General features: G+C 40.6%; 1 protein-coding gene across 5 annotated transcripts in view; it reads right to left on the bottom strand.

Annotated features, from left to right (window-relative positions):
* P4HA1 (prolyl 4-hydroxylase subunit alpha 1) overlaps positions 1–17,739 on the bottom strand; it is a 53,236-nt gene that overhangs the window by 20,651 nt on the left and 14,846 nt on the right. For 3 of the 5 annotated variants that reach the window (XM_075935013.2, XM_075935012.2, XM_075935010.2), the window contains 5 exons: positions 16,795–16,932; positions 12,674–12,913; positions 10,462–10,664; positions 8,227–8,403; positions 5,000–5,070 (listed from right to left, as the gene is read on the bottom strand). In XM_075935013.2, coding sequence (XP_075791128.1) covers positions 5,000–5,070; positions 8,227–8,403; positions 10,462–10,664; positions 12,674–12,913; positions 16,795–16,932 — 829 coding nt within the window. Of the gene's footprint in view, positions 1–3,934; positions 4,006–4,999; positions 5,071–8,226; positions 8,404–10,461; positions 10,665–12,673; positions 12,914–16,794; positions 16,933–17,739 lie in introns of all 5 variants that reach the window. The other 2 variants (XM_075935014.2, XM_075935011.2) reach the window with 1 other exon arrangement.

Below are 17,739 nucleotides of genomic sequence, written 5' to 3' on the forward strand. Positions count from 1 at the left end.
AGAGAGAGAAGGGGGTGGGGTATAAAAGACTGGGTTGTCAACCAATCTCAATCAAAGCTCTGTTTGGATAGCTACTTTAATTTCCCATGTATTCATGTGTTCCTGTGAAGAGAGAAGAAAAGGCACTAGAGAACTGCAGTAAAGGGACCATCTCCATATTGCAAGCATAATACAGGCTGGACCTCCCTGGTTTAGCACCCTCGACACCTGACTGGTCCTGGATGAGGAATTTTGCCAGACCAGAGGAAGCCATATCTGGCTCCCCTCCGCTCTGGACCAGCCACCAGCCTCATGCTCAGCTCCGCCTTGCCTCCAGCCTTGCTGCCCTGCTGGTCTCCCACCTCCTTCCCTGCTATGTTGGCTAGCCCAACTCCCTGTGCACCAGGTTCATGGCCTGGTGAGGCGACTCTGCTGGGTTGTGCCTGGCTACCCAGTTGAGGTATGCTGGTCAGCCCTGTAGTGGGGAGCACAGCTGCCAGCCCTCCCATCGGGACACTGGTCTTGGACCACCAGTGGTCCTGCTGGACGACTGATGATGCCGAAACAGGGAGTCCCAGATTACAGAGGTTCAACCTGTAGTATAAATTGCACCTAGTCTATTACAACCAAGGTCAATCCTGAATGAATCAAAGAACACAAACACACAGTACAGATGTTTATGCAGTGAGCAATACTATAATGGCTTTACTAGAGATGTCCTCCCTTACATAAAAACAAGAATAGTTTTTTTGTGGTCTCTCAATATAAACATGTATTTTTAAGAAGGGCTTCTGGAGTATAGAAAAGGAAGTGCTCCTCCATTGGTAGCCAGAGCAAAGGACATTTCGGAAACAAAAATCAGAATATATATAACAGCATTTTAATCTCTTTTCTTGTTTGGATATTCTTACCAAAACAGCTTGTAGAATATTCAGTATTTAGCAAATAGTTGACAAATCAAATATTCTCCAGCAGATTTAAGTATTCTCCTGCTTCCTCAAAAAGGTCAGACCCATACGACTTTGTTGCCTTTGAATTATGGAGGTTTCAAACTTAGAACCAAGAGATTTTGGCCATAAACATCACTATGCTGTTGAGAGCTAAGGAAGCTCAGGATTTGCATATTCCTAGCTCTGGATTAATTCTTCAGCAGCAACTAACCTGTTAGTTCTTTAAGGCTACGTCTATACTGCACTGGTTTTGCGCAAGAAATATGCAAATGAGGCTAGGCATGGAATATCACCAAGCCTCATTTGCATAATTAATGAACCACCACTTTTTGCGCAAGAGGCTTTTGCCCAAAAAGGAGCCATCTACATGGTTCCTTCTTGCGCAAAAACCACCTCTTGCGTAAGAGCTGTTCTTTCTGAAAAAAAATATGGAAGAACAGCTCTTGCGCAAAAAGCGGCCGCTCATTAATTATGCAAATGAGGCTCAGCAATATTCCACAGCCTCATTTGCATATTTCTTGCACAAAACCAGCACAGTGTAGACATAGCCTAAGCCTCAAGTACAGCAGTCTACTGACCATGACCTTCTGATTAACAAATTTACTCCAAGACCAAGGGGGTGGAGTAGAGTAGAGCTTGGGCTTTAGCCTCAGCTCCCAGCACGTCTATGCTGGCCCCATTAAAATGGGGGTCATGACATACCTTGGAGTTCCAACCCACAGTTTGAGAACCACGGCCTTCACAAGCTCCCTGAGCTTTTATCATGCATGCGAAGAATTTCCTCTAACAGCAGGATTTGTCAATCTGCCCTTCAGGGATATGATCTGTATGACAGGATCAGTTAACAGTGAAAGAATTGTGCTCAACTAGATGAACTATTAAAGTGTGGAGTTTAAGAATCAGCTCAGTTCACGTGAAATACATGCAAGGCTCTGCCCTTGAGTGAAATTTGTTTTGGTCAGTAGAACTTGAAGGAAAAAATAACTCATTTGAAGTAACATGCTTCAAGTGAATGTTACAGACAGGTAACTTTACATCTGAAAAAACTTGTTCATCCATATTCAGAGGTGCTTTTCTCCCTGGCAGAAAATAGTTCTCTTTTGAAATTCCTTTTACTGGCAAAGCTGCAAGCATTTTTCCATTTTGCTTTTAAGAGGTAATCACAGGGAACTAATAATATAGGACTTGAAGTTTTATTTGTACCACTTCAAAGAATGAAAGTTCCTGGTGATTCCCTGAAGGATAACTAGACATCTCTATCATTACTGTCATTATCAGCATATAGCATTCAGCCTCTTTCCTTCAGAAGCTCTTCCTGGAAATCCATTAACAGAGCATGATCCATACACCTGAATTAGAAATATGTACACTGTATTGCTCATAAAGTATTTTATGAAGTGTATAAAATCCTTGTGCATGTTTAACACTTTCTTAATTGGAAAACTTAAAAAATTAGAAATGGATGTTTGGCTATTATAAAATAAATGAAAAGATAATGGCAATTACATTTACTCCCCTTTCTAAAATCTCTAGTAACTTCTTAAAAGTCTGATTATAACCTAGTCATTTTATATATCTCATGACAAAACCAATATCACGTTACTAACATTTTTACATACTAAAGATGGTCTAAATATTCTTCCTTTAAAGAAACAGTGAGTAAGAAAAGCAGAGGCTGATATTCCTGAAGAGGAAACACTACTTTCATATGCTATGATTTGTAACTGGCTGCCTCAAACCAGTAGCCTCCTTGAAAGCTGTGCCAGAATGGCTGAATATCTTCTTTAACTGCATACAGCAAGGCTTGGCAATGCCTCCATTTATGCAGTCTGCCACGTACTGCTGAGTGAACAGTAGTCTCCTCAGAGGAATACTCTAATTTAGCAGTGTAACGACTAGGAAAGAATTCTTGCAATGTCTGAAGCGGGGAAGCAGCCATCTATTACGTAAATAATGCACATTCTGGTTTTCAGTAGCAAGGATTTATCTTGATTCCACATCAACTGAGGAAGCCCTAAGAGAAGGAGATTTCCTCAACAAGTCTACCACCAACCCTTTTGGAACAGAATTTCCAGCAATCTGCTATTTAAGAATGCATACTTTCTAAAGGGTTCTGTTCATCGCTGGCATAATGCTCTAAAAATTAATGACTGAGTAGGGAGGGATTCTAATATTTTCTAATGAATTATAGATTTTATATTAAAGTCAACTACAAAAGTAAAAGCATAATCATTTAATGTCATGTTAACCAACAAACAAAAGATTCAGTTAAAAAAAATCCAAGTTTAACTCATGCTGTTGTTGCTATTAATTATAGCAACCTTCAAGTGTATTACAGAGTGAGCCTCTCCAGTCCAGCAGTCTCTGATCTGGCAACATCTATGGTCTAGCATGCTTTTAATTAGCAGACCACTTATCATGGATACAGCCAAGTTTCCCGTGGTCCCATAACATTTGTTTATAACCACCAAGTATTGTCTCAGTATTCTGTGCTATTATTCAGCTCCAATTTACCCCTAAATGTCTTCTAAGAGCCCAGTAATCAGTGGAAGTGTTGATAATACTGCTAGATGATACTGACCTCCTGCCTGTGGCTTGGCACCAGTCATCTCCCAAAGGTGCCAAACTACTGAGGTTCAATCTGTAATATACATGGGTATAATGGCAGAAAGCAAGTGCAGTCCTTTCTAAATTTTAGTTTATGTGGGAACTCACATTATTTTAACAGTTTTTTAGCTAGTTGTGTTATTCAAGATCATGCAGTCAAAAGCAGCAGCAGCTTTCCTTTGAACTAAAAGTAATGCTTTAAACATACTGTTTAATCAGCCCATTAGCTGGCACATATTGCTGCAAATTTTTAAGCTCTCATCTCTCCTAAATAGGAATGAGCACAAGAAAATGTATGTATCATCTTTCCCTCTCTCAGCTTTGCAACTTGAAGATTTAACAGGTTATCCACAGATTTCCTAGTTGTTACATATGCTTTTGGAACACATTCCCCTTACCTCTTAGAGACTCTGTAATGTGCTGTGGTCAGTTTCCCAGTCTGAGGGTCATGTACAGTAGCCCGGCTCAACTACAAAAAGAGAAAGGACAAGGGCTTACTCTAGTAGTAGGCTTATTTTTTGCCAAGCTACAAGTGATTGGAAGGGTTTCCGATTGGTCTGGATGGTATGCAATGCTTTCAGATCAGCAGCAATATTTAGAAGGGAGACAGTAGCTATAGCTGCCATTTCCAAATCAAAAAGAATTAGATGAACAAATTTGGTGAGAATGTCCTTTCACTTTTTTTTTTTTTTAAACCTAGAGACTTTCTGCAAATAGTTTATAGTGCTGAGTTTCAAAGAAAATTCCTCTGTATCTGGAAGTTTAATGTTCTTTTCTTAGTTTTGTTAAAGGCTGAAGAACAAAATTTCTGTGAGGAAAACAAAATAGCTTACAGAGGACTGGACCTCAGTAGGCAGGTCCTAATTATACATTTTTAAGTGTTAAAAGATCATTTTTTGAAGTTTCAAAAAAATGAAGACATTCACAAATCTGCAGTGCTTTTTAGCAAAGTAGAGGGAACACGGGATGCCTGTAAAGAAGAAAATACTGCTTTCTTCAAAGTTTGAGAGGAGGAAGACAGATGATCTTGGACAATTACATTTTATGATTAGTGAACAAGTGTTACTGCATGCCAATGCAACTGTTATGCAAAATAAGGTGAATCCACTTCTGAATGCAAGGGATTCTCAAAGTCTTCCATATTTAGCAATGAGAACAATGACAATGTGTTGATACCATATGTGGTTGTGTAAAGTGAGCGTAAGACGACCACCATTGAGTTTTTGCACCTGTGCAAATACTATTTGAAGGAAAGAATACTAGCTACAAATGGCAAAAACAGAACTTCTAGTTAGAGGAAAAGACTGAGAAACTCAGCAGTAACGTCCTGTTACAATAGCTGTACATATTAAAGAGATGATTTAGAAAGTCAAATATCTTTTTAGACCACCTCTTTTCCCTGAATGAGCAGAGAACAAGCACTCATTACAGGCCCAGAATGTTTGGCGTATGAAGTCTCTTACCTTTTGCTAATTCTGTAATGTGCCGTCTCCAAGACTCCCGTTATGGGGTTTGAAATGGTGGCTCGCCTCAGCTGTGAAGCGAACCAATCAGAATAGTTGCATTACAAAGTAAATATTGCATCACATTTATCCGACCATTCAGAAACCTACAGAGGGAAAAAGGTTTCCATAGGATCCATGCATTTCATCCAATCAGTTTCTACTGAGGTGTTTTACAGCAAAGAGTATTTTTGTGACAGAGGCATGGAAACCTCTAACACCAATAAAAAGGTGTTTCACCTTCAGTGCCCTTCTTAAAGAGGGAGTGAGTGAGTGGTACATGTTTTCCTTGTTTCTGGGGAGCAACAAGAACAGCTGGTTCAATAAATAAAAGCTATTTTCGGTAACATCTTTCAATTCCTTCATAGTTCAAATGGCAAGTGATGGAAGTTGTACAGCATGTACGTCAAAGACGCACAACTCTACTTTGTTAACTATACAATGTTAAAGCATCATTAAGGAACAGTTGGAATAAAAGTTAACTGTGGAAGGAAGGGGAAAACAAGAATAGCTTACCTTAGAATCTGAAAAATATCTAACTTAGCTGCATTAGCAAAACTTTCTACACTGATTGAATAACATATCTGTTTTGCACTCTGTTATAGAATGCAGATGCCCCCAGCCACACCATGATCACAAATCATGTGAAATGCTTCCCACATTTTTGGGAGATCCAAAAATTGGCCTTTGGCCAAGACTGTTCTAGGATATTTCCTCTCCAACTAACACTTGACAACATCCCATTTTAGTAAGCTTTCTGCTCCATTTCCACAAGATCGGTTTCTGCCACATGATGGCATGGCAACACCACAAGGAGACCGTTTGTTGCTGTTGCTACTGCTACAACGGCAGCTATTACACAGCAAGCCATAACTGGAGTAGTGGATGCATGGCCTAGCATCAGGAAACACTAGAAGGGCACTGGTATGGGCTGCACTTAGACAACATATAATTGAATAGTCATGTAACCACACGAAATTTTAGCCATCAGAGGCAGCAATGCAGGATGGCAGGCAGGAGCTGGTCCGCAAGGAGAGCCGGCTTAAAAACCAGCTCCACGCACAGACTGCCTCCTGCCTGCGAGGAGGTCCAAGCTCCCGGGAGACAGAAGCTATTTCTGCACTGAGCAGCCTTTGTCCACGGCGAGCCCGGCTCACAGATACAGGCTGTACGGGTGGGGAGGCAGCTCCTGCCTGTCCCCACCCACTGCAGCTTCTGTAGGAGGCAGCAAGAAAGGGGTCATTGGGTCCACGGAACCAGCACATGCGGAGAGCCAGTTTAAAAGCTGGCTCCTTGCATGTATTGGCTCTGCCTGGCCCCCTCACCCTCCACTCTGCTGCCTTTTTATTAGAGGAAGCAGCATGGGAATGGGGAGGAGGGAGAGGGCACCAGCTCCCACCTCTCTTGCCCTTGCTGCTTCTGATAGAGGCAGCAAGGAGGGGGGAAAATGCATGTAGTTGATAGGATTAACCTATAAGCCTAAGCTTATCAGTTAATCATGTAGTCATCTACACACCGACATCTCTAGACTACAGGCCAATGAGGGTTTGACCAATGTGTGTCAATTTGGGCAAGTGTTTTACCATCAACTTTTATTTTCCAAAAAAGGCTCAATTCATTTCAGCGGTAACTGATTCAAACAGTCAGAGAAGCCCTTAAATGTGCACTGTTCTCATCCCATTTTTCCCCTCAAGGGTCCAGTCTTTATTTACCATTGCACACAGCCCACTACATAAAAGCTATCTCCAAAGACAGAATGAAACTTTACTCATGCCAGCTGATGACAAGAGAGCAGAACACTGGGTGGTAATTACACACCCTTTCATGGGGCTAAGACTTCTATGACACTCAATGCCTAGAATACAAGAAGTGAACTTACAGTCCTGAAAAACAGGCTAATTCAGCATCAACCACCAAACCCTGCAGGATCTACACTTCGTTTGAATGTTCCACGTTTTTCCAATATAGGAGATTAGAATCTGAGACTGGCACAATTTTATAACCGACAGGACATTATCTGACTAGAAAGCTATGGTCTCAGGAAGTTTAGTTTAAATCCACTAACATCTGTGCATTGTTTTAAGAATTTTAGTGATCCTTATAACAGAAAGGTTCTTTCAGCTCCATAAGGAATTGGTTTGTTACTGGGCTACCTTCTTGGAGTGTGCTTCCTACAGCAACAATGCAACCCAATCATCATTTACACAAACTGAGCTCCAATTCCTGATGTATTCAACATGGGAAGCATAGGCATACGTGTAGATAAGGGGAACAGCATTTGAAAACAGATCCATTGAGTTAGTCTGAAGTATTACCTCAAGAACAGATGGTCACAAGACAGCAAGCCTATTCTTCACTTGATGCTCATTAGTTCTGGCATTGCAGTTGCCAATTCTATTGTGCTGGGTGACTTTCAGCAGGATAGCTGATCTTTTGTTTGACCTGAGCACTCATGACTCCTTAACAGTAAGGCTGTCCTATGTTACTTCAGATTCAGAGACTGGCACTCTGAAATCTGGTTCCTCAAATGGGACTGGAGAATTGAGGTGATGAAATGGAAAAATAAGGCTATGTTATCTCCAACCTCTTATACCTCCTTCAGCTTGAAGCTAAATGTAACTAGGGTGAAAGCTGCTGAAAAGGACATATGTAACTGCCCCAGAGCACCACATGGCCCTGAGTCAGTTTCAGAGGACTAAAGAGGAGTACTACTATTCTATAGATGTCCAGATGGTAAATAATTATTTGGTGTCCATGACCACAGGTATGGTGGCTTCTAAATGGCATCTCCATATCAATCATTGTCATTTATACACTACAGTGACCTGTGACAAGTATTTCATATAAATTAGGAATGTGGTAATGGGAGCAGCATATTGAGCAAGGCAAGTTGCAGTAGGGGGAATGCTGTGACTATTGTCAAGTTGAAGGAGTTTCTTGTCCTCCAGGACGGCACCCACAAAAATCATATACAACAGAAATCTGCACTGCCATCACCAGGAAGAGATTCTAATAGTTACAGGACAGTTGGAAATGTAAGCCATCAAGAGGAAAAAACTGCTGTGTGCAACAGCATTTGCCCAAGCTAACTTTACAAACTCAATCATGAGGTGAATTGAGCCGATACTCATAGTACATTATAGATGGCATCGAAGTATCCAAAACTAGAGACAAGTGAAGCTCTTTACCCTTGGCTTTGCTAGTTCTTTCACAGTTTCTATTTCTTCATCAGAAATAATTTCAATGAAGCGAACAATCCGAGGTTTGTCCCATTCATCCTCCTGTTTGACAGGGCCCAGAATGTATCTGGGATTTTGGTTTCCATCATAATAGCGGCAGAAGAGTTTCTTCTCTCTCCGAGGTGTCTAAAAGCAAGGTAGAACAAAAAAAGAATAAAACAAGTGTCTTGTAATGCTATTTATGTGAGCAAGCTCTAATGATTGAGACTTTAGATGTCAAGAAATTATGAAGTTTATAGTCAGATGCCTTCAACCAATCCAAATGCAACACTATCCCCCTTTCCTTAAAAAGCCTGTCATTCGTATTTATTTTTAAGAAAAGGGAGATAGCATCACATTTTGGTTGGTTGAAGGCACGTGACATTTCAACTTTGTAATTACTTGACTTCAAGTCTCAAATAATCATTAGTACTTATTCATGCTAAATAAAAGCAATTACACACTATGACAAACATACCTAATATTACCCAACTAGCCTGAGTATATATTCACACTTGTTGACCTGTCATATTCCATCTGCCCACTTTCTCTGTTGGTGTTCGTACCTGTATTTAGGTGGCATAAAACACTAAGGCTATATTATACCCAGGTTTCAATGTCCTCACTACAAAGCCCAACCCCTCACAGTGTTGTGACTGTTACTCCATTCACCCAGGTGTCTAGGAGAATCTCTCGTTGTTCTTTATGCTGAGATAATCTAAGATTCTTTTCCTGTCACTTGCAAGAACAGTTGAGGGAATTATGGGAAGGGCATTAGAGGAGCATAAGAACTTGAATGGTTTGGCCTGCATCCTTACAGCAAATTGGGTGGGCTCCTGCCCAACTCTTAAAGTGGAGCCTAGGTTCTAACCCATGTCCTTAAGCTAGCCTGGGCTTCACACACATACAAACCCAGGTTATGTCTACCACTACAGTGATCTTTTGGAAAAAGGTATGCAAATTGCGCTCTGCAATTTATGTACCTTTTTCCAATAGCTTCTTTCAAAGAAGCTTTTCCAAAATTTGGGCCAAATTTTGGAAAAACCTCTGCTTTTGGAAGAGCCCTTCTTCCTCGTGGAGGAGGAAGACGGGGCTTCCGAAAGAGTGTGTCTGCTCTCCGCAAAAACAAGCAGAAGAGCAGATGCATTCCCTAGACGTGAAGGAGTTTTTCCAGGACACCTCTGGTATCCTGGAAAACCCCCGTAATGTAGCCATAGCCCCTGTGCATGAGACTTAAGTCCATGGGAGATTAAGGCTAAAATCTGTGAAAGATCCAGGGGCAGACTATACAGTGTAGACTATTCATAAAGGGGGGAGGTATGATCAAGCAAATTAAAATTTAGCAAAAATTAAACTATGGGTTATTTACAAATTGGTTAAATTGTAAGTTTTGCATATGATTGCAACAAAAATTAAGAAAGAAGAGATCAACCCTCTTGCTCTTAAACTAGATTTCAAAGGAGTTCACCATTTTTTAGAAAACTTTGTGAAGTACCCATGAATTAATTCATCTAAGAGCACTTAAAGAAGGCTAGTCATTCACTGGTGTGATAGAATGAAGAAATACAGCCTAAGGACAAAAAACAGTAATTAGGTTTTCCTGTACCTACTTGTACTTAGCAATTGTACTTAACCAATTGAGGAGGCTGGAGTATCCTCAAAATTTCTACTTGATCTGTCTGAGAAGTCATTCTTTCAACTAGTTTAATATTAGAGACATTTTATAGCAATTATTGACTTTATATTCTTTTTTAGGTTCAGTACTGTGTGTAGTAATGGATCTTTGTTGTAATCCAATACCGTTAATTTATTTTCTCGGTGCACTGGTATTAAAATACATTTGTAATAGGATGCTGCTCACTAACCCTCACATATGGGTTGCAGTTTCTTTATTCATAGATGTTCCACTGTCTCCCTTCATTTCCTCCACTATATACCTATACTCATCCATCCTATTGCTACAACAAGTTCTTTATATTCAAGCTGCATACAAACTTCTTGCAAATATTCAACAAAAATGCTTTGAATATAGGCCACTCTTGGATAGGAGTAACATGGAAAACAACATTCTAATAGGTGCATTTGCTCATCCCTGAAACTTGACTCCTCTTTAACAACTGAACTTTCTGACACCTCTAAATGAGTACTGCATGACTGGTTTTGTAGATTAAACAAAAGCTTAAAAAAAAAGCTAGTCCACTTTACCATTTTAAGTCCCTCTCCACGGCACAGCATTTCATACTTCTGTCTCTCTGGCAGGTAATCTTTGTTTGGTTCCTTTTTTTTAGCCTTGGTTTCCTTGTCAATCTGGCTATCTGTTTTGGTAGCAGTCTTATTTGCTTCTTTTTCTTTAGACATGATATATTCAAAGTATTTTAAATTACCATTTGCTCTCTGATGCTCAGGATCTAATGGAGACACACCACAAGTAAGTATGTAGGAATCAACCTGAAAGAGCACATGAAAATAGCTCCTTGAAAAGAAACAACTATTAGTTCTTAGACAGAAGTTGCCAAAAACTAATGCTTAATGAGCAGACATGCTCACATAGTTAAAAAAATCAGAAAAATATAGCTGAAAGCCTGACCCACTAAATAGAGGACAAGTTAAGGTAACATTTCTGTGTTCTCCTTGCTCATTGTACAAGGAAGCAAAGAATGAACACGGGAAAGCTTAGTTTATCCAACAAAATCCAAGAAATGGACTATCCAGACACTGTTGTAAGATACAACTATATCACTGGGGAGAGAGTCTGCAAGAATAGAGAGGTAGATGAAGAAGAAGAGATAATGTATGAAATAGGCTGCATTGTTCCCACCAGGAAAGCCTAAGGAGAGAGCTGGGACAGAAAGACTGATAGTTTGTTAAAGTAGCAGTTTTGTCTGACAAACTGCATCACCTAAAGCTGCTATTTTAGCAAACTATGCAAGCTCAGTGCTCCATTTATAGAACGGTTTTTACCACTGCAAAAAGATTAATTCGGAATTAAGATTAGAACGTCTTCCTTTAGGCACTCAGGTACCGCAATGATAAAAATGCCTAGGTATACTATGAAAGGGTGCCTAAATATCACTAGCATCACTGGATGCTATATTTATCTTTCAATGATTTCAAATCAAGTTTGCTCAGTTTGCAAATTGAAAGATAGAGTTTTCATGGGTCAGGTCTACAGACTCCATACGAGTTTTTTCAGCCTCATACATCATTAACAAGAGAGATCCTGCAGTAGGAGCTCAGTTTAAACAATGCTGTTTACGGACACGTAAGAATATAATTCATCTGCGGGAGACTGAACTATATTGAAGAATAAGAAAACACTAATTTTGGACAGTTTAGAAAATAAAAGATTAAGCAACATGGTATCCAGATATTATGGTGATGAGAGTGGTGTAAGAATCTAAACAGAAGAGATATATAAAAAAAAAAAAGTGTTGAACAAGTTGCTATTTTTAAACAGTACATTAGAAGAGAACTGAGCTTCTAAATACTTATGCATGCAGTCACTGACAATTTTAATTATATTTAGCTTCCAATGAAACACAGTGATTGCCTCAAATTATCATGACACCAATGCAATGCAGGAGCCATGCAGCCACTCTCCTCTCCCCTCCATGCAGCCTTCCCTGGTACTTTGGGCAGGAGGGGTGAGCTGCACAGCCTCTCTCCTCCCCAGTACTCAGGAGTTGAGGGGGGAGGAGGCGGGAGCCATGTGGCCTCTCAAGCTCCCTAGTGCTCTGGGGAGATGAAAGGGGGGTTGGTGAACATAGCAAACAGGGGGTACAGCCCCCTAGTCATTGGTATTAAAGGAATCCCTAATGCTTCAATGACAATCAGGGCCCCACTGCACAAGACATTGTACAACTTACACAGGAAGGGATTCTATTCGAAAAGAATTTACAACCTAAAAAGAGCTGTTAAATTCTACTAGAAATATCTGTCTCTTCTTTAAAGAATGCAGTTATTAATTTCCCATTTATCCTTCTTGAAAGCAAATGTATGCAAAGAGTAAAATTTAGCCTAAAATAGAAACCATCATGCCCTTAAGTGCAAATTCCCATCCAAAAATGAATTCAGATGTACCACAAGAGTCGATTTCATGTTGCAGATCATTTCTTAATACAGGCATCATTTTGCAACACTCCTCCCTTGCCAAACTCCCCATCCTGATCCATACTATCCTTGCATCTACTATTATATTAAAGAGTAATATTAGAAAAGATTACTTTCATCATTTTTTAATACAATAAGTGTAACTGCTTGATTGGATACCTTCCTCACCCATAACTTGTAAGACAAAAGCAGCCACCCACAATTTCTCTGCAAAGTAGAAGTAATCTACAGACAATAATAAAAAAAAAGTCTGCTGTATCACAGTTGCCATACCAGTTTTACAATGGTGGGTCTAGTCTCAACATACCCAATTCAAGAAGTCGCTTGGTAAGCGTCATTGCTTTGTTCAGGTCCCCCTGCTGATACACAGCATAACTCAAATAATCTAGAATGGAGACTTTGTCAACAGTCGACACCTCTCCATCATCAAGCTGTTTCAGAGCTTGCTCCATCCACAGCTCAGTATGGTAGTAGTCTGCTTCAGTATATGCAATCTTGCCCAATTCAAAGCAATCTTCAGCTGTTAAGACAGACTTGTGCTTTACACCTAAAGAAAGCAAGAACAGATAAGGTATGTAGAATTTGCAATCATATTTTGAACAGCACACCTGAGGTCAATGGGGAGTAAGAAAATGTATGACAATGGAACAAGTTCTATTCTGTTTAGTGCTGGCATCCAAGTCCACACACAATGCATAAGCACTGAGCTATATAAAGTTTTTAGTGGACTAGTCACTAAGGATTGTGACTGAAAAGCACATTATGCAGAAGTGATTTGACCCAAAAATCAATTTCAAATTGTTCAAGCACCAGTTCTACAGCCTGAGTTAGGCATTTCTAGATACATTTTATGTCTTTCAAAATTTGTCATACATCTCATTAGCAACTGACAAGCTGATGAGAATGAGGAAGGGAGAGAAGAATCAACTATGATAATTAGTAATTGCACAGCTGGTAAAGGTTTTGAAGCAACTCATTTTTAGAAGCAGGGTCTAAAATGGCCTCTATTTCACAGTTTAATTTGAAGTCTTCGTAAGTAAATTACAGGTTCCTATTTTTACCTCTATAATTCAGGGCCCACTGAAGAATAAAACCCTGTCTCATATAAGGGAAATGGCAAATATATTGAAAGTACAGGATGGTGTAAAAGAAACACTAGAGGAAAAGCAGTGTCCTTCATTGAATCAGCTCAACTGCTTTACTTTTACACCTGGAGTTAATATAATCATGAATGTAAACTGGATTTCCTAGTTTTTTGGTCTGTAGCATCTGCTCTCTGCCCTCCAATTTCTCAAGGTAAGTATTTTTCTATTCACTGAAAAAAAGCTCATCTAGGGTTTAGTTACAGGGTTTAAGACTAAATATGCTGTGTGTTCAATTTATTTCATTGTAATCAAATCATCTTTTACTTTGTTTTAATTAAATTCTTGATTTTTAGACTCTTAATTTCATGCAGATTGTCTCAAAGGGGTTCCACCACCGTCAACTTCTTTGGGTTTGTCTTCACTACATGCTGTATCCACGCTGCAGCGATAGATTCACTGGTGGTCAATTTATCACATCTGTTTAGATGTAATAAAATTAACCTCTGAGTGCTCTCCATCAGGACAAGAGGAGTAGCCAAAGCTACTGAGTTGATTAGAGAGCAGCCCCCACCAACCTTACCACATGGAATACACTGCAGCAAGTATGTCCACTTCAGCTAAGTTGCACAGGTTAGATTGGAGGTGGGGGAGGGAAGAAAGAGGGTGTAGTGTAGAGTAGGTCTACACTGCAATAAAGACACCTGTGGCTGGCTCAGGTCAGCTGACTCATGGGGCTCAGGCTCACAGGACTTGAACACAGCAGTTCAGTCTTAGGTTGGAGCCTGCCTCTCATCTCCTCTAGGGTCTCAGCCTGGGCTCCAGCCTGAGACCAGACATCTATTCTGCAATTTTATACCCCTGCAAGCTTGAGTCAGCTGACCTGAGCCAGCCACAAAATGTTTTCTACACTATAGACATACTCCCCACCGCACCCCTTTCCCCCCCCCCCAAAAAACGAGGTAGCAAAGGAATATTGTTGAGAACCTACCCCACTTTGGATTGTGTCAAAAGGGCACAGCCTCAAGCCTCCTCTCCCATAATATTTATTGCTTGCAGGTGTAATATGGATGCTTAGAAAACATAACATCCACAGATGAGAATCAAGTTTAAAGGATTTACGCTCACCACACAAACAGCACTAATAACTAACACTTACTTGTGTGACAAAAAAATTATACAGTAATTGTGCATTTTTCTATAGTAATAGCCAGGGCAACTGCTCAATACAATCTCAGTTTAAAAAACAAGAAGGCCTGAAATTCAGAGCAATTGGGCAAAGAGGTAGCAATGCTCAAATGAACCGGACAAAACAAAGACTATGGAGGTAAAACTGGATACATTAATGACTGAAAAGTCTACAGAAGACAAATAAGTAAAATACTAGATTTAGAATTCAATTAACCCTAGAGGCTAGGAAAACCACATAACTTTACTTCTGAAACAGGAGTCTCAAACTCCCAGCCCGAAGGCTATCCAAAGCTAGAGAGATTGCACAATACAGCCCAGGACTCCTGGTGGGCTGGGGCTGCACTTGCCCAGGGCACTCTACTTCCCCTGTGGCTCCTGCAGCAAGGGGAAGTGCAGAGGAGAGGAAAAGATGGCTGCTGCAGCTGCACCTGCAGCGCCAGGAACACCCACCCTCCCCTGCCCAGTGATCCCCAGAGCTACACCCTTAGGGACAGGGTGCAGGGCAGGGGGGAAGAAGAGAAACTGTGATGGCGGGTAGGGGTGGGGTAGTAATGGACAGTATGCCCTTGCCTCAAGCATTCCAGGCCAGATTCCACAATTGATCTGGCTGGTGACAGCTCTTGGGCTGGGAGCTTGAGACCCCTGTTCTAGGATGAAAATGATCAGCATTATGATGGGTTCGATGATGTAATTTTATCACAATACTATTAAAAACAGAATTATACTACTAGGCAGCACACAGTTTGGCTTGTAAAAAAGACAATAGAATATGATCCATAAATTCACTTAAGTTCTTAGAGACAATATCAACAGATGAAGATCGGGGTTTTTTTTTGTTTTTTTTTTAAATTGTCATAACCTTGAAATAGTAAAGATTAACAAAACCAGGAAAGATGCTTTGCAACATACTTAATAAAACTGGGAGTGATTGGTTCTATATCTAAACATGACAGCTTATGAAAACAGAACATGGATCATGACGTGCTCATTTCTCTCTCAGTTGCGAAAGCACTGTTTTTGAAGAGAACAGAGGGAGAGAGAAACCAGTACAGACATTTAGGAACTTTTATACTTTTCTTCCCCAGACACAACTGTGAATATTATTTTAGCTAGCTTTGTATAAGTGCAAGTGATTATGTCTGTTTTCCACACGTTCTGTCTTTTACGATGTAGCTTTTTTTATAGACAATCTAATTTTCATTCGGCCATGTGTGCGAATTCTACGGTATTTTAGAGAGGAGCTACGAAGTGAGCTTATAAACAGAAACTCACTTGCAACTTGAAATATTGAGCAATTAACCTTGCTCTAGAAAAGAATTTTGCTTGATCACAGGCAGTAGCTCCATAAGCAGCCAAATATAAAACTGATTTTTACTTCTTCCTACATACAAACATCCACTGAATCTAGCTCTGTGCAAGTCAGAATTTAATACAGCCTCTCCCCGACTTATGAACCGGTTACGGACCAAGCAATTGGTTCATAACTCAGTTTGTTCATAAGTTGGACCCCATAGAGTTACATGCAACCGCACTGTTCGTAAGTGCGGATCGCATTCGTAACTCAGGGTCCACCATTTACGACAGCTTCGGTCGTAAATGCAAATGGTTGTAAGTCAACTGTTCGCAACTCGGGGACTGGCTGTACCAGTATTTGCCATTCTAAACCCAAGCACAGTGTCCTGGCAGCAGCAAACCCATCAGAAGGCAAGATAGTGATGAAGAAAACAGTTGCAACATTCACATTGCCAAAGAACGGAGGGAAAGTCCAACACATCCAAAAGTGAACCTGGGAGGAGGCTTGGGTGTTGCCTAGTATTTCAGCATTTGTTATATCCCTCCCCATCAGACAATCCCAAGGAAGTGTTATAGTACCAGTGCTTGTTTTGCCAGAGTAAACCAGGGTACAACCTGGCACTTCAGGGAGATGTTACTTACAACTTCCTGAAGTCATTGAATTAAACTTGTGTGATTTGGTCCAGGTTATGTAAACACAGACTGGCTGAAGATTAGCAAACTCTGCATTCTTTCACATTATCAACAACATGTTAAGTCCTCTACAGACAGGCATGAAGAAAAGACTCTGAAAAAAGGTTTATAATCTAGGTGTTCTATAATTTCATAGTAATCTTTCCAAACTAATACAGGTGTTTCTTACCAGGAAGATTCCCCTTTGAGAGGGTGTCTGTATCCAAATTGTAGGTATCCTGGAGCCGTAGGAGAGCTTTGGCTGCACCAGCCTGATCTTCATCATTAGGAAAATACTGGCGTTGGATAGTCATGTTAGAGATAAAGCCTTGGGGAGGGGGAAAAGAAAAAGGTTAAGACAACCAAGAAAAGGACTGGGATTTGCTTGTTCTGGAGTTAATATTACAAACATTTAAGTTACAATTAAATATTGTTACACAAGTTGTAGGATGAAAGCAAGTATCTCACTGCTGGCTATTACTACATCAGAGTTAAATGTTCTTACAAAAGTTACCATCTTTGGATGGGACACTAGATCAACAGCAAGCATAAGCCTGTTTGCATGGAGCAAGTGTGCTAACAGTGCACCTCTCTGGATTTTTTCAGTAAGTCATTTCACGAGTGTCCAAACAAGCCAATGAATAAGTCACACACAAGACCATTTATAAATCAACACAGCAAATCCAGAGATAATTATAATTAAATTGAACAGTTTCTTTGTCGTCTTCAGTCTCGTCTTCCAAAAGAACCCCTATGAAATATGGCAATTGTCTGAGATAACACGGCATAGGAAAAGAAAAATAGTACAGGTTGGACCTCCCTGATCCAGCACCATTGGGACCTGACCAGTCCTGAACAAGAGAACTTGCCACATCAGGGAGGTGTCCTTTCCACTTGCCCCTTCTGCCTCTGAACCCCAGTAGGGCAGTCCATTATGATGCCGCTGCCCCCCTTTTTGCTCTGGGCTGACGTGAGTAGCCGGCATTCTCCAGCTCTGGTACTGGCCTTGCACTGCCAAGTTTCCCTGGCTCCGCACAGCTGCAGAGCTGGGCTTCTTCACCCCCAGCCCCCCACTGCACCGGTGGCTACAGTTCTCCAGCTCTGCACTGCCAGGCTTTTCCAGGCTCACAGCCCT

The sequence above is a fragment of the Pelodiscus sinensis genome, chromosome 8 (assembly GCF_052426305.1).
Source record: "Pelodiscus sinensis isolate ZL-2025 chromosome 8, ASM5242630v1, whole genome shotgun sequence".
In the NCBI taxonomy this organism is placed as follows: Eukaryota; Metazoa; Chordata; order Testudines; family Trionychidae; genus Pelodiscus; species Pelodiscus sinensis.